The 19947-nt window shown below is 62.0% G+C and overlaps 1 protein-coding gene across 1 annotated transcript; it reads left to right on the top strand.

The window, feature by feature from the left end:
- Positions 1–849: 849 nt before the first annotated feature.
- TTC38 (tetratricopeptide repeat domain 38) lies at positions 850–19447 on the top strand. Its single transcript, XM_037160583.2, has 14 exons — positions 850–959; positions 1849–1926; positions 4484–4565; positions 4956–5127; positions 6651–6824; positions 8825–8900; positions 10782–10901; positions 11749–11808; positions 13081–13119; positions 14027–14108; positions 15952–16117; positions 17167–17326; positions 17538–17611; positions 18292–19447. Exons 1-14 carry the CDS (start codon positions 927–929, stop codon positions 18383–18385), a joined length of 1410 nt encoding a protein of 469 aa, XP_037016478.2. The 5' UTR covers positions 850–926; the 3' UTR covers positions 18386–19447.
- Positions 19448–19947: the final 500 nt, after the last annotated feature.

Genomic DNA, 19947 nt, shown 5'->3' with positions numbered 1-19947 from the left:
CTGGTGGGGGTGGGGGGTGTCTGCCACTGCCCAGGGTGCATGCCCAGGGAGCCGGCCCCGGTGCTAGGCATGAGCGAAAAGGAACCAACGGGGTCACCCCTGGTGCCATGGGCCGCGTCCGTTAGGTCCCAGCGGGAGCTGCCCAGCAGGGGGGTCTGCGGTAGGCCCGCCCTCAGAAGGCTGCTGCTCCGAAGGGCAAACACAGTCGGACCTCAGTGGTGTCCTGGGGGACGCCTGCTCTAAGTCTGGCACTCGGGGGGCTTATCAACTGAACGTTCATGCCCCCCCCCCAAAGTCCTGTGGGAAAGCCCCAATCCCTGTGATGGGAGGGGTTAGGAGAGGGGCCTATGGGACGTCACTGAGGTTAGACGAGGTCATGAGGATGGAGCTCCCGTAATGGGGTGAACGGCCTCGTAGGACGTCGAAGGCACAGCTCTCTCTTTTTTGCTGCGCACACACCCAGGAAAGCAGCAAGCCGGGACGGGCACTGGTGGGTAACAGAGTCCCTCTGGGATGTTGGCCAAAAATGAGCTCTACGAACGTGTGTGCGCGCGCGCTTGGCTTCCTAGTGGAATTAGAAAGAGTTTGAGTGGCCGCTGTCCCAAAGGGGACTTTGCAGTCGCCTCTGCAAGAGTGTCCTCGGCAGGGAGGAGCCCCCTGGTGGTAGTGAGGAGTTTGGGGGCCAGACCTGGCTGTTCCCGCAGACGCCCCCGAACTCCGCCCCGCCCCGCTGGTGCCCTCTCTGGGCGGCCCTGCGGTGCTGTGAGCGGTCCCCCTCGGGCTCCAGGACGGCTCGGGTGAGGCCGGCCGTGCGTCCCTCCCAAGCCGACCAGTGAGCAGTCGGGACCCCGCCCCGCCCCTGCACGTCCCGCCCCGCCCCACCAGGAAGGGCGCGGAGCCTGACGGGACCGCACCCGGGGTGCACAATGGCCGGCTCCGCGGCTCTGCGCGACTGCCAGGTACGGCGGGGCGGAGCACACGGCGTCCCGCTGCTGGGGGATGGGTGCGGCTGAGAGAACCAGCGAGACCTGGGGGGCTCCCCCCAAAAGTGTTAACCCCTTAATCCCGGCATGGCACAGCAGGGACGTGGGGCCGCCGTGAGGGGCTCCTTCGGACCCCCGGGGCAGGGAGCCCGGCCCATTTTGCAACCCAGGAAGGTGGAGTTTGGAGGGAGCCCCGGTGCAGACAGGCCTAGCGGACATGTCCGTCACCGGTCTGTGTCCTGGGCAAGACAGCGTCCCTGGCAGGACGCTGAGGGTGGCAGTTACAGCGCATAGTTCTGACGATCTCGAGAATGTCCCACAGGCAGACTTGACGGTCGTACTAGTCCGTCGGGTGAAGCGCTCAGAAGCATTGTTTCCAAGATTAGCGGTCTCTGTGCACTGGGCTGGCCAGCAGGGGAGCCGCCCCCTCGGCCTGCAGGCCAGCGCCAGACCCCTGTCCGCCCCGCAGACCACCGCTCTGTCGGCCCAGGGAATTTTCTAAGGGTCTGCTCCTCGCTGGGACACTTCATAGCCGCCCCCCCCCTGGAAAGCATTCTTGAACCCCATTCACAGAGGGGCAGGCCAGGGGTCTGAGGGAGGAGGACCTTGCCCAAGGTCACACAGCTATTAAGATGTCACGAGGATATACCTGGGGGTCTGTCCCTTAGGGCGCAGCTCCGTGCCCTGCAGCATCTGTGAAATGGGGGGGGGGGTGCCCACCCCACCCCCAGGCTGGGTCGTACAGAAATCCACACCCGCACACGCTGGGGTTGGAGACCTTCCGTGCCTGGGGGTTGGGTCCATGCGTGTAAGTTTGGAGGGCTGCATGGGATAAGGCCCTGATATTCCTTCTTGCCGTGTGCAGGCGTGGAAGGATGCTGGTCTCCCGCTTTCCACCCCAAGCAACGAGGCCTGCAGGCTGTTTGATGCCACTCTGACCCAGGTAATGCCCTCCGAGGGAAGCGGCCTCCTCCATAAAGGTGCAGGGTGAGGTTTCTGAAATGGGTGCACGCTTTTAATTAATTCTCCATGGGTAAAGTTTGGGGTGCATCCCACCGCTACATTCTCTCGTGTCACAACATGAACGGCACTCACACTGTGTGCAGGGGTGCCCCATACCCCCATCTGACTGCCTGCCGCAACGCACGTCGCGGTTGGCATTTCCTCTGCCGTGCTCTCGGGTACAAAGCTGGGACAGGCGGCCGCGAGCAGGCACAGGACTCAGGCGTTCAGAGCTTCCCAGCTTTATCAGCGCTCCTGATTTTACAGAGGAGCCCGTCAACCCATCCCTACCCAAATCTCCTGGGAGGCTTGGGTAGAGCAGGCTTCCCGGGAACCCAAACAGTCCTCCCGGTGCTGGGACAGGTCCTGGCACTGATGGCTCAAGTGGCACAGCACCCCACGACAATGCCTTGGAAAGTGGCGGATGCTTTTTAATTGCACAGTGACTTTAGCGGTCTAAGCGACCTACTGCCGTGGAATCTGTGTGCTCTGTATCCTAGGACAGGGAAGAAGGGGGCACCCTAGAAACCTCCCTGCCAGCGCCCTGCAAGGCTGAGAGGTTCCCCTGCAAGGCTGAGAGGTTCCCCTGGTGGCGGAAGGGCAGCAGCTTCTCCCTGCTGGGGCAAGGCGCTGAGCGCCGGCACAGAGGCCACGCCCCATGGGGCGTGGTCTGCAGAGGGTTAGATGTGGGGCTCCTGAGGGCAGGAGACCCGGCCGGCCCCGAGGCTAATCTGGGAGCCTGCTGCCCTCGCCTAGGGCTGCGCCAAGACTTTCCCCATCCTGGTTTCTAACACCCGTGAAGGAGCCTGTAGTTTTAGAACTGGGAGGCTCTCAGAGGTTAGTTCGAGCTGCTTCATGTGGCAGGTGGGGAAACTGAGGCCCAGAGAGCCGACCCATGCAGTGAGCTAGAGAGGAGCAAGATGGGAAGCTGGAGCTGGTCTTTATCAGGAGCGGTGAGGTGGCTGCCTCCTGACTCCTTCCATGCAGCATACGGAGGACCCAGGAAGCTTCTGGAAGCATAAGGGCCATACAAGAAGCAACTAATGCCCTAGCTGGTATGGCTCAGTAGATTGAGCTCGGCTTGTGAACCGAAGGGTTGCTGGTTCAATTCCCCATCAGGGCGCATGCCTGGGTTGCAGGCCAGGTCCCCAGTAGGGGGCGTGGGAGAGACATCCACGCACTGATGTTTCTTTCTCTCTCTCACTCCTTTCCCCGTCTCTAAAAATACATTTTAAAAAAAGAAGAAGCGGTGACTGGAGAGATGCCAAGGGGCCCCAGTGCGCGCACTCAGCCTCTGTCCGTACGCTCCCCACACCTTCTGGCCTCTGTGGAGCCGCGAACTTCAACCTTTCATCTCATGGCACACACAAAATAATTTCTACAGTTCCGGGGCACACCAAAAAATACGTATATTTTTTCCTGACCTGACAAAAAAATAGGTATCATTTTTGATTCATTCACAAAAACACTATGTTTGTGTTGGCTGTTGTTGTTTTTTTAATTCACACTTGAGGATACGTTTGTTGATTTTTAGAGAAGAGGGAGGAAGGGAGAGAGAGACATCGATGGGCTGCCTCCCACATGCACTGCCCCGGGGATGAGACCCGCTAGTTAGGTCTGTGCTCAGACCTGGGATCGAACCCACTGCCTTTCGGTGCCCAGGCCGAAGAAGCACCAGCCAACGGAGCCACCCGGCCAGGATGGCCATTGTCATTTTTATACTTGACAATCTAAGGGAAAAGCAGTTGGTGCCCCTGACTAAATAGTCAGGGGGGGCACGTTTTAAAAAATTCTTGCGGCCCACCGGTTGAAGACTGCGGCTGGAGAGCACCGATTTGCTCTGTCTCACGCTTGCCCTTGCGGCGACGACCCTGCCCCTGACCTGTGCACACCCACCCCCAGTTTTGGCACCGCTGTGCCGTCCTGTGTCACAGCACAGGTCCCCGAGTGTCTGTGCAGCTCCCCCACTTCTTCTTAAAACCTGCACCCACTCTGTGCAGAAGTAGGCCGGGCTCCTGACAGGGCGTGCTCTGAACGCTAACACATGATTGTCATTTTAGGGTTTTTTTAAAAAATAGGCTTTATTTTAAAAGAGAAAGGACTAGAAACACATACACCAGATGGTCAAAGCAGCGGGTGAGATGAGTTTCGGGGTCTGCCTGCTCTCCATAAGGGGAGCTCACTGCAGTGCTTCTGGAAAGGGCTGAGCGGGAGCCAGGAGGGCTCTCCCCGCGGTGCCTGCTGTCCGGGCCCCTGGCAGGGCCGCAGCCGCCGTGGGGGCAGGTTGCCCGTCAGCAGCCTCGCCGCCCCGAGGAAATGCGCCCAGCGCTCCGAGTGCTCAGCAGTTTCCTCATCTGGGACTGACCCAGTTAAGGTTTTCTGGAGAGTCCAGAAAACACTCCGTGTTCTAGAAAAAAAATTACTCTTTAGACATGTGCCTTTAGGAACAAGAGTGAAGGCCCCCTGGGGACAGCTCCGTGTGACTGTTTCTGTTTCAGTATGTGAAGTGGACCAATGACAAGACCCTTGGTGGCATCGAGGGCTGCCTGTCGAAGCTGAAGGCAGCAGACCCGACCTTCGGTGAGTGGCGCCTCCCTGGCTGAGGAGCCCGGGCCCGGGTGGCAGGGAGAGGGGAGGGACGGCTCCAGCCAGCGTTGTGGTTGGAAGACCAGCTGTTCCCATGGAGATGTCGGGCTCTGGAGAGCGCATTTTCCAGATCTCCCTGCTCAGTCCACGCCAGCCCTGCAGAGGAGGCCCTGGGCCTCTCCTCAGACGAGAACGCAGCTTGGAGAGAGTAGGAAAGCTACCCGGGGCACCAGCTGACAGTGGACCCAGGTGGACCTCTGCGCCGTTGGTGGGGGCACAGCGCCCGGCCCGCCTGCCGCTGGGACGTGTGCTGCTCGTCTGGAATGGGGGGCTGGGCGGGGCCGTCCGAGTCACCAGCTGTCCCCCCACCCACCCTTCCTCCAGCGATGGGCCACGCCATCTCTGCTGGCCTCGTGCTCATCGGCACCGGAAGCTCTGTGAGGCTGGACAAAGAGCTGGACCTGGCCGTGAAGAACATGGTGGAGATTTCCAAAAGCCAACCCCTGACGCAGCGGGAGCGGCTGCACGTGGCTGCGGTGGAGGCCTTTGCCAGGGGGTGAGGGGCACCCCTGGGCAGGGGGCTGGTGGTCCGAGGCCGGGCTGGGTGATGCCACAGGCTGCCCGGAGCGCCTGGGAGGGGAGCCCTCGGGGTGACTGTCACCGGCCTCCCAGGCCCCTGTAGTTGGAAGTGCCGTCCAGCCTGCCGCCCTGTGCCCAGTGGACTGCTGGCTGAGGCAGTAGCTGGCTGGGGGGTTCCCGATGCGGCGCTCGAGGCAACTTACCGCATCTTGCCGTGTGTGATGCATTCCCCTGTGTGATGCGCACCCACATTTTGGGCCCAAACTTTCAGGAAAAACGACTTTAGTTTAGATTTTTTAATTGTATTTATTTATTTGTTTGTTTAATTTAGAAACAAAACCGATGATTGTATTCCAGGGTGTTATTTTGCAGATGAGTATCGTTATTGCTTTCTAGAGTTACACTTTTAACGCACAGGTGGCAAACACAAGGCCTGTGGGCTGAACCCGGCCCTCCACCTGGTTCCATCCGGCCCGGCACCTTGTTTCTACCCGGCGGCAGCGCCAGGCTCTCCCTTAACTGTTAAGGAGTGGTTACATCCATACAGTCCTAAAGTGACATTCGGCCCCTCAAAGGCAACCGCGAGGTTGATATGGCCCCCACTGACGATGAGCCTAACACCCCGATTTTAACGCGTAGATACAGAATTAGTACTGCCCGTGTACGATGCACATCCTTATTTTTCCCTCAACAGTTTAGGTAAAAAGGGCCACGTTATACACAGCAAAACACAGGTGCTTCGTTCCCTTAAATAGATCGGTTATTACTTTCTTACCAAAATCGTAGGACCACATCACAGAAATGTATACAAGGTGTAAGGGAAAACCTTCACCTACGTGCTGCTTGTTCCAACACGCCCGGGAGCATCCGCTCACAGCCTTCGGGTGGGCCAGCCTCTGCCGTCCTCGCCGCTGCCCCCCGCGTGGGCATTCTGACCCTGGAGCCGTGTGCAGATCCACCCCTGTCTGCTCGGGCCAGGAGGCGCCCCGCAGAGCTGGGTGACCGGGCCGGTTGTGCCGGGAGGCCCGCCCGGTGTCCCCGGCGGGTCGGCCCAGACCCTTCCTGCCGCCGGTCTGGGGGCTCCGGTGCGCTTGTCTTTGGCAGCTTGTTAGAGCAGTTTTTTCTTGGTGTGAATTCAGGTGTACAATTTCCCATCGGCCTATCAATTTTACGAGGCAGAACCTGACGAGGACACTTTTATACAGTTAAGCCCTCACTGCACGCCAGTGATTTGTTCCACAACTTGAATCGAAACAACGTAAAGTGGAACCAGTTTTACCACAGGCCACTCGATGGGAATGAGTCAAATTCCCGCAGCATCTCCTTGTCATGATAGAAGCTGTGAGCAGAACGATGTCCTTCCAAGACCTGCTGTGTATGTGTGTGTTTTTAAAACCGGTTCAGGGCAGCCCGGGAGGCTGGCCAGAAACGACGCCCTCCTGCCTCCCCACGCGTGGGACCTTGTGTTCACACCTGCTGAGAACCCCTCTCGGCCTCCAGGAGCTTCCCCCGAGCCTGCGAGCTGTGGGAGCAGATCCTTCGGGACCACCCGACAGACATGCTGGCTCTCAAGTTTTCCCACGATGCCTACTTCTACCTTGGCTACCAGGAGCAGATGCGCGACTCTGTGGCCCGAATTTACCCCTTCTGGACGCCCGACGTCCCCCTCAGCAGGTGCGTGCCCGCCGGAAACCACATCCTTTCCGCGTCTCGGTCTGTCTCCTCTGCCCTGAACGCGTGGCTGCGCTCCCGGCCCGCCCCTGGAGGGGGTGCCGATGGCGGCTGTCCTCCTAGTTCTTTAACGCAAAAAGCCTTCATTTTCTCCGTTTGATCTTCTTTTTATAAAGATTTTATTTATTTATTTTTAGAGAGAGAGGAAAGGAGGGAGAAAGAAAGGGAGAGAAACATCAATGTGTGGTTGCCTCTTCTGTGCCCCCAAGTGGGGGCCTGGCCTGCAACCCAGGCATGTGCTCTGACTGGGAATCAAACCGGCAAGCAACCCTGTGGTTTGCAGGCCGGCGCTCAATCCACTGAGCCACACCATTCAGGGCATGACCTTCTTGCCATCGCGGCAACGAGGTGGGACTGCTGTGTGTCAGTCAGCACAGGCAGGTTTTGCTGCAGGGACCAGCCTAGTGCAGCCCCGATGCCCTGGGGCTCGTGACAGCCGACGTTTGCTGCTCACACATGACACGCACCCACCACGGGACGGCTGCGCTCTGTGCCCGCGCTGCTGTCTCCCTCCGATGTCCTGGCTGGGGAAGCCACTGTCGTCTGGACGCGCCAGTCGCTGAGAGGGTGGGCGCTCTCCCGGGGCACCCACAGCGGCGTGTAAATGCTCAGAGTGAAAGTGAGCATCTCCCAAGTCGTTGGCCAGAGCCGGCCGCCCACCTGCAGGAGGCCAGGAAGGGCAGTGGCACCATGTGCTCGGGGGAGAGGGGCTGAGGGGCTGTGAGCGGCCCGATCGACCGCTGCGCACGGTCACGTCCAATGCATCTGAGTCGTGGGGTTGTTGCGAAGGTCGGTCCAGCAGATGGCCAGGTTGAAGGGCTCAGTGACAGTTCTCCCAAGAGGCGTGTGTACCTGTAGTTACGTCGTTTCTGTGTAGGTGTAAGTGTCCGCACCTGCATCTGTGTAGGGTGGAGGGGCTCATCTGAAGGAGGTGGCTCAGGCTGTGGGTGCTGGCACGGTCTGGAAAGCGGGGTAGGGTCCCTGTGTCACCATCCGGATACAGAGCCCCTTCCTCTTCCGGCAGGGCGGTCCTTTCTCTTAAGCCTTAAGTGGGCATCTAGCCTGCGGCCTGGCTTCAGGCCCATCTTCCGCTGGGCCAGGGCCGAGAGAGAGTCGGACAGATGGGGTCCCGGCCTGCAGGAGTGGGGTCTGGGAGGAAGTCGCGTGCAGAGAAGCCACCGACAGCCCCCAGTCACACAGCTTCCTGGGCGGTGTGTCTGGGCTGCTCCTCTGGGGCGGGGGTGGGCGCATCACCAAGCAGACAGGAGAGAGAAGTCCACGGTCAGCCCCAGTGGGGACGTTGGCGTCTTAGGAGGTGGGATGGGCGTCGCAGAGGGCTGGCTGGGGAGGCGGGTTTGGGTTTGGGAACGGTCGTGCAGCCGATAAAGGTCACGCTGCGCCTACGGACCGGAAGCACCGTATGGCTGGGAAACACAGTGCTCGGCGTGGCGCCCGGCATAGGTGGACACCCCGCTGGCATGCGCATCGGTCTCCGGGCGCTGCCATAACCCAGTGCCACCGGCTGCATGCCCTCAAACAACGGAAGTGTGTTCTCCCACTGTTCCCAGGGCCCCAAGTCCAAGGTCAGGGTGTGGGTGGGACCATGCCCCCCCGCCAAGGATCTAGGGGCCGGTCCTTCCTGCCCCTGCCCCCCAGCTCTGGTGGCGCCTTCCTCCAGTCCTGCCCCCGTCCTCACAGGGCCAGCTGCCTCGTCCTGCCCGTGTGTCTGTCTCCAGGTCCACGTTTCCCTCTCCTGGCTCCTGCAGTAGGGACGCCAGCCGGCAGGTTTAGGGCCCACCCTGCCCCCGTGCGCCTCTCCCTAACTCCGTCACATCTGTGCACACCCCGATTCCACATTAGGACGCGTTCCGCCTGTGTAGGTCTTGTTGAGGGTCGAACGGTCCCCCTCCACTTTTTAAAAAAGGCTTTTGTTCTGTCTTTAGCTACGTGAAAGGCATATATTCCTTTGGATTGATGGAAACCAACTTCTACGATCAGGCGGAGAAGCTCGCCAAGGAGGTGGGTGGGCCCTTCCTGAGGTGCGGGCCTCGGGGGGACATTAGGTGAGGCCCAGGGTGGGACAGCCGCCACTCAGGGGTGACCCCAGCCAGGTTGCCTGCTCTGGGCCCGTATCCTGGGAGATGTGGGAGGAAGGGGGAGAGGTGACAGAGCAGCCGCTCCTGCCGTGGTCCTCAGTGCTGTGCTGCACCCCGGGTGCCCCGCCCTGTCTGTCCCCGGAGCCCCCGCAGTGCTGTTGGAGCAGGAACTCCGTCACTGGGGGGGTGGTGTGTGGACACAGTAATGCTCCCGCTGTGAGCCCCGTGTTTCCAAGTGCCACTCACGCCACCAGCCTTCGGGTTGCTGAGCCACGGCAGAAAACGGAGGCTGCTTCTGATGCACCGTGATGGGACCTGGGCTCCAGCTTCACGGCCCCGGGGTGGGGGACAGCTAAGAAAGGTCTCCCGGGGACTATGGCAGCTGGGTCTCCCCGTGGCATGGCGTCCATCTGGGCACCCACGGGCTGGCAGGGCGGTCTGAGAAGCCACATGGTGCCCCAAAGGCGCAGGCAGTGGAGGAGTGGGGTGCCCCTGTCTGCTCCCTCCAAGCCCCTCCTTCTGCCGCATCCCCCTGCGGGCACCTGAGGACCGGCCCTGACACTGGCATAGCACAGGCGAACGAACACCAGGCCAGGCTGGGTGGTGACAACGACCGCCACAGTCCAGGAGAGCAGGCAGGAGTCTCGAGAGGCCTCGGGTGGTGGCCCCCCGGGGCCATGTGGCTCTGAGCCAGGCCCTGGCCGCAAGGGCGCAGGGCGGCTCTCAGACTCTCAGAAGGACGGGGAGGAGCCGCAGCACAGGCGGAGGCTCAGGGTGGCGGTGGGTGGGGCGGGCCCTGGGACCAAAGGCCGGAGGCAGCGGAAGGACTTTGGGCTGGGCCCCAGGGAGCCTCTGGCAGGGGACCATGGAGGGGGTGCCTTGACCTCAGCAGGGGGCAGGAGTCCACGCCCAGAGTCTCTGCTTCGTGAGAGAGCAGCAGAGAGCCTTAGTGGCTCCTTTAACAGGGCCCTGCCCAACTGCACCTCCACTGTCTCCCAAAGCGTCCTCGTCGTTCAGGGCTGTGGCCCAAGTGGCCGTCGTCCCTATAGACACGTTCTGTCTTCCAACGGACGGGCAGGGCCTGCGCAAGCAGGAGCAGGAGCAGGAGCAGGAGCAGGGCTCGCTGGGGACCACCAGTCAGCGTGGACCCTGCGGCAGGTGCCGGGCCTCCCGACGCCCTGGGAAAGGCATGGGGTCTGAGGCAGCAGCGGGCCTGGGGGGTGAGACCTGGTGCAGGGCCCCCCGGGGGCTTCCGCACGGTGCCCCACGTCTGGCGGCAGCAGGCGCTCAGTAAGCGTGAGCTGAACACGCGAGTGAAGAGCAAGGCGTCTGTGGTTAGAATCCTGACCTCGCTGCCAGCCTGGCTGGCCACGGGCAGGCGTGCTGGTCACGTGCACAGCTGTTTGTATTAGCATTAATGACGTCAGAACAGCCCAGAAAGTCACGCGTGTGGTCGTCCCACGCGTGTGGGTGGGGAGGGGCTGCCGGGAGCACCCGGGGCCCTGGAGAGTACGTGCACTGTCGGCGCCCACACAGCGTCCCAGCGGCAGACGGGCGACCCGGCTGCATTCAGGGCTGTGCGTAGACCCCGCCGCCTGGACCGCGCAGCCGCCTCTGTGGAATGGGCAGTGGTGCCTCTGGCAGACCCTGCAGATGGGCGGCTGAGCCCAGTCCCCGCGCTCGCCCACCCCGACACCCGGTCCTCCGGCTCAGGCCCCTTGCGCACAACCCGGGGACGCCCCGTCGCCCGGCAGCCTGACTGACCCTCCTTCCCTGGACTCTCTCCCACCCCCTCTCCCTCCAGGCGTTGTCTGTGAACCCGGCGGACGCCTGGTCGGTGCACACCGTCGCCCACATACACGAGATGCGCGCGGAGGTCGGGGATGGGCTAGACTTCATGCAGCGCTCAGAAGCCCACTGGAAGGTGCGAGTCCGGCCGCTCGGCCACCCGCCTGGGACACCCTGTCCGTCCCCTTGTGCTAAGCCAAGGCGTGTGGACAGCTGTCGTGGAGAGGAGCTCAGTGCGGGAACCCGTGTTTGGGGAGGCATTTCCCTGGGGCCACACACCTCCCACCCCAGCCAGTGCTGTGCGGGGGGGTTCTAGAACTGGCCTCATCCTGCGGCAGCTGGTGGGAAGGATGGATAAGAGAATTCCCAGGAAAATGAGCACCTGGCAGGGCAGGAGCTGCAAGGACCCTCAGCTGTCCGGTGCTGGTGGGTTCAGTGTGGCCCTGTGAGTCAGGGAGCACTGGGGCAGCCGGGCCCGTGGACGGAAGGTGCAGGGCTGGCACCTGCAGGGCTGGCCCGCTTGGAGTGGGCACCTGTGGGGCAGGGACGCAGGCCTCCCGGCTCCCCTCCTGGTGTCCCCTGAGTGGTGGCCCGACCACCTGTGCAGGGTGGTCCGCCGCCCTGCCCTTCTCTTTGCTGGCTTTATTGGGGTGCCCTGTACTGATTGGACCCACGGTGGGCCTCAGCAGCTGGGGGATGGTTTCCTCACCGCGCACGAGGCAGACGAGGCCTGAGCTGCCGAGCAGCCTGTGTGGGGCCCTGGTCCTGCGGCTTCTGGCCCCGGCCGACCAGCTGCTGACCTCCCCGCCTCAGTTTCCTTGGTGAGTTCAGGCATGACTCACCGTCCCTCAGCGCTGCAGGGAGTGACACGGGGGCCCAGGACACGTTCCCACACTCAAAGGGGTGGGGTTCTGCAGAAAACAGCATCTGCCCCCTTCTCCCCGGAGGCCGGCGGGTTTCCCCACCTTCTCCTCTTTCCCCAGGACTCTGACATGCTCGCCTGCCATAACTACTGGCACTGGGCTCTGTACCTGATTGAGAAGGTAAGGCGGCCGGCCGTCTCGTCCTGTCGCGACGCTGGGGAAAGGAAGGCTTTCTCCCCTTTGAGGCCGTCGTGCCTGTGCAGGTCCCCTTTTGTGTTTGCACCTTTCAGTGGGGTCCCAATGCAAGAGAGCGGGCGGGTTTTCAAGTAGCTGTTTAAAAAGATTTCACTTACTTATTTTTAGGGAGAAGGGGAGGGAGGGAGAGAAACACGGACGTGTGGCTGCCTCTCCCACATGCCCTGACCAGGGACTAAACCTACAACTCAGGGCTGTGCCCCGAGCAGGAATCAAACTGGTGACCCCTCTCTTCGCGGAAGGACACACGGCCCCCTGAGCCACCCTGCTCAGGGCTTAGAGAGCTCTTCCGGCTTAAACCGCGGCAGGCAGGCTGCCCTGTCTGGGCGCCACGGGTGTCTCGTGTGGTCTGTGGGGCCGCTTGGACCGAGCGTCTCCCTGCTGCCGGAGTGACCTGCTGCGCCCCCGAGCCACAGGCTGTACCTGTGGGAGCCTGGAGACACTCCGAGTGCTTTGTCTCTGTGGCGCAAGGTGCAGGGACACCTGGGGCCCCGACGGGCGCACTCCTGGGTCCCAGTCTCAGGGATTGTGGTGTTTATTGTAGAGAAACATGGAAGATGGGACCTCGTAGTGACGTGGAGAATTCAGTGACCCACCTTCCAGCCGGAAGCAGTGGCTGTTGTACACACAGTAAGGACAATAGAGAAAAGACTAGAAGGAGCCCTGGCTGGTGTGGCTCAGTGAGTTGAGTGCGGGCCTGGGAACCAGAGGGTCATCGGCTTGATTCCCAGTCAGGGCACATGCCTGGGTTGCTGGCCAGTTCCCAGCAGGGGCCAGTTCCCAGCAGGGGATGCATGAGAGGCAACCATACATTGATGTTTCTCCCTCTCTCCTTCCCTTCCCTTCTAAAGATAAATAAATAATTTTTTAAATTAAAAAAAAAAAGACTAGAAGAAATACAGAAAGGAGCAGGCCACCTCTGGGACAAGCGCTGCACGGGAAAAATCCTGTTGTGACCGCCTCTCCCGCAGCCGGGGTGGGGGGGACAGGACTGGGGGGTGGCTGTGGACCGCCTCTGTGTCTGGGGATGGGAAGCAAAGCCAGAGCGGGCGGGGCTCCCAAGCCCGGCCCCGGTCAGCACCAGCGTTCCCACCTTCTGTAGCGTGCGGGGGTGGGGGTCGGCGTGCTCGGTCCTTTCTCAGTATCACGGCGCCCCGCCCGCCCCCGACATTAACCAGGGGACCCTCTCTTTTCCAGGGCGAGTACGAGGCTGCACTGACCATTTACGATGACCACGTAAGTCCACGTTTGCACACGCCTGGATTTATCGCGCCAGTTTGGCGTTTGGTCTCTAGACCTTTGAGCCCATCCCCGCTGTCTCGCCCAGAAACAGTAGCTGGAGCGGGGACACGCGTCTGGTGGAGGATGAATTTCTGTCCCACACGGGGCTGTGGCCAGAGTGGGAGGGAGACGGTCCCTGGGCTCTGCGCCCCCTGGTGGGCATTGGCAGAGTTGCACATCTCAGTTGGCCATCCCTGAAATCCTGGTCATTTCTGGAGACCCCAGCCTTCCCGTGGGAATGTTTCACCGCAGAGCGTGTACAGGACATAAAACCTGCCCTCGTAGCCACCTTTAGGCGTCCAGTTTGGTGGCACGGAGGCCATTTGTGTTGGTGTGCATCTGACCCCACTCCCCACCACCTCCAGGACATTTCTCTGCCTGACTGAGCTCTGTGCCCACTAAACACCAGTTCTTCCCTCCCCTCCCTTCCCCCAGCCCCTAGATAGGCTTTTAAGAGGAAAAAAGCCTCCCTCACAGCGCCCAGGTGCCCGAGTAGGGGCTTCACGGTAGAGGCCCGGGCTCAGAGAAACATCTGAACACCCAGGAGAACACTCGGTCAGGTTTCCTGGAAGTGGTCCTTTTGAGTTGTCGGAGTTTTGTGGTGAAAACCCAGGGGGATGAGAGCCGTGTGCTGTGAGGTGTAGAGCCCAGTGCCCTAGAACAGTGGACGGAAGAGTCTCGTCTGCGGCGCAGGTGGTTGGGCCTGGGGGTGAGAGGTGGCGATGCCAGGGCCGGCACAGGCTCCCAGGGCGCTCTCTCTTCAGGTCTGCACCTGGAGGGCCCTGAACCTTGGCCGAGGGTGTGGGGACAATGGCCCGTGGTGACCTGGGTTTGCTGAGGCCACGCCCACCCTGTATTCCAGATCCTCCCCAGCTTGCAGGCCAGTGGCACCATGCTGGACGTGGTGGACACCTGCTCCATGCTGTACCGGCTGCAGATGGAAGGTGGGAATCTCTGCTCTCCCGTTGGCCTCTCTCCCCGTCCTTCCCCCATGACGAGGGGACAGGGCCGTGCAGGCACTCGTGAACTGTCGAGGCCCCCAGTCCCGAGGTAGGCCTCGGGACGCACGCCCCACGAAGGCTGCGGCTGCCTTATGGCTGCCTCCCAGCCCCCCCCAGCCCATGGCCACCAGGCCACCACTGCCCTTTGTTCCGGTTCCTGCCACCCCCGTCCATGTTCGGGCCTGGGGCACAGGCTGGCACCGGGCTGCCTGTCTCTGGGTGCTGCCTCCTTTTCTAGAACAAGGGAGGCGGGCCTTTCTCAACTCCTTGGGATTTCAGTGTTTACTCAGTGTAGTCCCCCCATGCTTTGCAAGTCACCTGGACGGGCGCGCCCCCAACTCTGGGGGCCACGGAGGGGTCTTCCAGCCAACTGCTGGGGTGCCAGACGGGCCTCTTCTCCGTTCCAGGCCCAGCAGAGCCAAATCTGGGCCCACCGTATGCCCTGGGCTGGCAGGACAATGTGGGAGTGAGACCAGGTCAGGGCAGGAGGTTCACAAGGGCTCCTGGAAGGCTTCCTGGTGGAGGTGAAGTGTGAACCGTGGGAGGGTACACAGGGTTTTGCCAGGTGGAGATGGGAAAGGATGTTATGCACAGAGAGCAGCCTGTCCAAAGCCCCCAGGACACAGAAGCCTGTCATGGGGATGTGTGACCGGAGGGTAGGGGCAGTATGGTCAGATGGAGCAGAGGCAGCCACCAGAAGGGCAGGGTGAGGAGGCCGGCTTGTCTCCAGGTCTCGGAGGCGCCTGCTAGAGCAGGGAGGACAGCCTCTGGTCTGCCTCTGAGAAAGATCGGAGCCTGGGGCGGAGGCGGGCAGGCGGAGGCCGGGAGACCCGGGGAGCAGGGTGGGGCCCGCTGGGGATCCGGGAGGAGGCTGCTGGCTCCGGGACACCCAGTGAAGGCTGGGACACTGATGCCTGTCTGAACTGTCCAGAGCCGTTGGGAGCGGTAACTTGGAGGCCGCAGGTGCAGTGGGATTGCCAGGGGCAGAGGGAGGGGGGTAGGCCACTCGCCCCGCCCCATGCAGCGTGGAAACTCAGTGCCCCCGGGAGAAGTCGGAGAGTCCGGCAGCTTCCGGCAGCCGGGGGCAGGGGCTGGGAGGCAGTGCTGGCATGTGGGCTAGAAGTAGGGACTTTCGAGATTGAGAAATGTAGACGCAAAGCGGGAAGGAGGCTAATGTTCAGCTGGGTTTTACTGAGCATCTGTTATGTGTCAGGGGCTGTACTAGCCGCTGACACGTGGAGAATTTAAAAAGTAGTTTGGGGACTTGTTAAAAGGGCCAGAGAGTATTTAACACCCTCCCATAGTTTTTTAGTTTGTTTTTAAAAAAAGATTACTTACTCGTTTATGTTAGAGAGACAGGAAGTAGGGGAGGAGGAGAGGGAGAGAAACATCAACGCATGAGAGATACATCACTCGGTGGCCTGTCACGCGGCCCCCAGCCAGGGACCCGGCCCTCGACGCAGGCATGCGCCCTGACTGGGAATTGAACTGGTGACCCTTTGGTCCACAGGCCCGTGCTCAATCCACTGAGCCACACCAGCCAGGGCCCTTCAATAGTTTTTGAAGTTAGCTTTCTACCTTATGCATCCGTTGCTTTTATAATTGAACGGAGGCAACGTAAACTGGGCCCGCAGTCCTCAGCCCAAGGCCACACAGCTGGCCAGCCCTGCTCCCCGGCCTGCCCTCCACCCCCAGAACAGGATCAGAGGGGCTCCTTGCTGTGCGGACACAGAAGGCACTTGGGAGCCTCACCCCTCGTCCATGGGTTTCCTCTCTGTGTCCTTAGGGGTGTCTGTGGGCGACCGGTGGCAAGCTGTCCTGCCCGTGACCCGGAAGCACAGCCGTGACCACGTCCTGCTGTTCAACGATGCACACTTTCTGATGGCATCACTGGGTGCTCGGGATGCCCAGACCACGCAGGAGCTGCTGACCACCCTGCAGGACGTCAGCGAGTATGCCGAGGGGCCTGGCTTCTGGAAGCCCCTGCTGCCGGGGAGGCGGGGATAGGCCCCGTTGGGGAGCACAGCCTCAGGGGTGCGTGGAGGGCCGCGCCCAGGTGGGTGCCCAGAGGTGTGCGGACACCACGTTCTGGTGTGCCCCCGTTGAGTGCGCCCTGCAAGGGGGCCACGGTTCCCCCAGCCACAGAGGTACCTCTCTGTCCCTGGGGTGGTGTGCGAGACTTCATGTCCCATAGGTAGCCTCCTGTGGGGGACACACTGGGGCTATCCGCCCCAAGCCTGGGCCTCCTCATGTGCAAACTGGGGACAGAGCCCGCCAAGGGAGGCTGGTTAGATGGTAAACCTGCCTCGAGGGCCGGTCCCTGGCAGTGGTGGGGGCCCTCCTCACCCATCACAGCAGGGGCCGGAGGCAGGTCCTCCCCTGCACAGGCTACAAAATGCAGCCGCCCCTTGTCTCCCCGCTGGAGGCTGCGTCCCCATGGTCTGTCCCAAGGCCTGGTGGAGGGTGACCACTGTCACAGCTGCAGTGGGCCACCACTACAGCAGCTTGTCCCACCCCTCTTCCCGGCCAGCTGTCTGGTGCTGGGGAGCTATGAGTTCACCCCAGGGAAGATCCCAAGGGGTCCAAGATTCACTGAGGGTTTGATTCTTACTTGTAAGAGGGGCTCGGAGCAGGCCCCCCAGTGCCATGACCCATGGCAGAGGATATGCACGGGCCCATGGGAGACACGCCCGGTGTGGGTGCCTGGCCTTTGCCGACCCTGCCTGCAGCCCTCTGACATCCGCGGGCTCGGCATGTTCCTGCCACTTTACAGATGGGCAAACCGAGGCCGGAAGCCAGGCCACCAGTACGCTGGGGCTCGGCCCTGCAGAACTGAGTTCAGAGCCCTGTTCTCTCCCTCCGGGTCACTTCTCCTCTGTCAGCTCACCCCATCAAAGCCCCTACTGTGTGTCGTGCACAGTGCCAGGGACCCCAGCCGAGCAGACAGAGGCGGGCGTGCTTCGGTGGCGCCAGCCACTGAGGCACTTTCTCGGGCTGGCAGGTCCCCCGGGGAGAACTGTCAGCACCTCCTGGCTCGCGACGTGGGGCTGCCCCTGTGCCAGGCCCTGGTGGAGGCCGAGAATGGGAACCCCGACCGCGTGGTGGAGCTTCTCCTGCCCATCCGCTACCGCATCGTCCAGATCGGAGGCAGCAACGCCCAGGTGAGCCGCCTGCCTCGAGTCGCGCCGGCTGCTGGGGCACCAGGGCCCCGTCTCCCTGAGGCGCTGTGCCCACAGGGTGCGGTGTCCTTGTCCTCATACCCCCAGCCACTCTGTCCCCGAGAACAGTAGGCACCGGCAGTGGGGCATTGGTGGGGGGCGGTCGGTCCCTCGTCCCACGTTATGGGAGCCTGACCTGCCGGATGCTCTCCAGAGAGATGTCTTCAACCAGCTGCTGATCCACGCGGCCTTGAAGTGCCGCGCTGGCACCCACAGGAACGTGGCCCGGTGAGTCCACGCCCGTGCCATGCCTCTGGGGAGGTTTCCAGTCAGAGCTGCCTGTCTCGCTCGGGGCCTTCTTGTGGGCGGTGAGCGGTCCCCACCTCGCTGGGTCTGAAGTTATGGAGATACCGGCTGCAGGGTTGCTGGGTCCCGCTCCTCACCCTGGTCACCTGACGGAGGGGCCGAGCCACCCCAGGCTCACTCCCCATTCTGCCTGTGCTGAGCTTCAGGGACCCACACACAGCCTGCTTGTCCAGGCCCCCGGGCCTTTGCACATGCGGAGCCCTCTGCCTGGGCTACCTGCTCCCCGCTGGCCCTTTCACCTGACTGCCACCACGGGGGCGCTGAGCTGGTGGGTGTCAGGGAGGAAGGGTGGCCCGGGATGGGACAGCTGAGCGAGGCCTGAACCCAGCACCAGTGTGAGAACGCCGGGCTCTCATCCTCACACCTGCCCCCTTTTTCTCCGGATCCTCCAGAGGCAAGGCCTCCTGCTTCTGGCCTCTGCCTGGCCTGTCCCCTCTGCCGTGAGGCCGTCCCCTTTCCAGCCACCTGGGAAAGGGAGCTTCTCACTTGCTGACCACCTCAGCCCAGGCCCTCTCTGCTGTGCCCTGCCTCAGGGCTGAGGGAACCCCGGGCTCCACACCCTTCCAGGAGGTTCAGCCCCGCCCCCCTCTCTGTCTCCACAGGAGCCTGCTGATGGAGCGGGATGCGCTGAGGCCCAACTCGCCCCTGACCGCGCGGCTCATCCGCAAGGCGGCCTCTGTCCACCTCCTGCAGTGAGCGGGGCCTGCTGCCCGCCGGCCCGTCCGCTGCCCCACTGGCTCCCGAGGCTCAGGAGACAGGCCTGCTAAGGGTGACCCGCAGCCTTAAATGGTCCAGGAAAGGGGTGCGAATCTATGTACACGTGATTCAGAATCTTCCTCTAACTCTTGCTGACAACCCGATGCGGGTGCTGCTCTCCCCGCCGGCCCTGCTCACTGTGTTTTCCCCGGGGACCCTCGCACCTCCTGTTCAGGTGTTAGAAGCAAGGGTGGGGCGGGGCAGCTCAACTTGGGAAGGGTCTTCATGGCCCGAGGGGCAGCCCCCACTCCAGGCTGCCTTTGGGGAAAACCCGCTTCATGTCCTGGCTTCTGTTGCCCATTTGTGGGGGAGGGAACTTGTGGGGGCGAGGGCCTTGCCCAGGTCACTGCTGAGACTCACTGCAGGCCCCCGTCCTCCGTGGGAGGGGGACCTTGTCTCAGCCTGTGGCCTCAGCGAGCGGCTGCACCCGTGTACCCCTCACAGAAGCACAGGTCTGTGGGCGCCCTTCTGCTGCCTCTGGAGAGCACAGTCTGCCGGCTCCCAGCCGCCTTCGGTGACAGCAAGTGGGGCTCGTCTTATCTTCATTCTAAACTGCACATCAGGAACGGGCCTCGGTGCTTGGTTTCCTTTGCCAACTGTGACTTCAGTCGCTTGGACCAGGGCCCTGAGTGGACATGCTTCCCAGGGTGTGAGGGCTGAGCGCCGGCTGCCCTGCTGTGGCGCACCCGAAACCAAAGCGCCGTGACACGTGGCTTCGGCAAGGCCGGAGCCAGTTCTGTAAGCGCTCTCTCGGCCCCCGCTGCACCCCGAACCTGGCCCCAGGTCCCTCTGGAGCGAGCCGCAGGTTTCCATTTAATGAGCCAACTCGGTGTGCCTCCTGAAGCTGAAACCCCAGCCCAGGGCGGGCTCTCAGGCTGTGTAGGATTAAACTCATTTAGCTCCCTGGCTAGGTAGCTCAGTTGGTTAGAGTGTTGTCCTGATACGCCAAGGTTACAGGTTCGATCCCTGGTCAGGACACCTGCATGAATCAACCAGTGAATAGGTGGAACAACAAATCAATGTTTCTCTTTCTCTCGAATCAGTAACAAATAAAATTGTTAATTGGTTTATTTGACTAGCTATTTCTGGGCAGGCCCCTTTGAGCATCTCCCAGGGGCCAGCCCTGGGCTGGGTCCTGGAGAGACAGGCTTCTCCTTGAACTTGGGGTGTGGTGGATTGGGGTGTGGAGTCAAGAAAATGGGTAATCCCATTAGGATTTCGAGAGAGGAATGTGCAGTCTCTGCCCAGGAATGAGGGGCTCATCCTTAGGGGGGAGCCTGTCCTCCGTCCTGTGCTGTCCCCCCGCCGCTTCCCTGGACAGCCTGCCCACACCCCGTCTGCCCTCCCCTCTCCTGGCTCCAGGCAACACACAACTCGGCCGGGGTGGGGCAGGGACCCTGGTCCGTCCTCTGGACAGCCCTCCACCCCCCACTGCAGGCTGCAGAGGGCGCCTCTGCAGCCCTGGGCACCTGCGCTGGCTACCGCACCTTCCTCCCCTGCTG

Source organism: Artibeus jamaicensis, unplaced genomic scaffold, assembly GCF_021234435.1.
Source record: "Artibeus jamaicensis isolate MK-2021 breed Jamaican fruit bat unplaced genomic scaffold, CSHL_Jam_final contig_233, whole genome shotgun sequence".
NCBI lineage: Eukaryota > Metazoa > Chordata > Mammalia > Chiroptera > Phyllostomidae > Artibeus > Artibeus jamaicensis.
The sequence above is the reverse complement of the archived record's forward strand: the minus strand, read 5'-3'. Positions and strand labels throughout refer to the sequence as shown.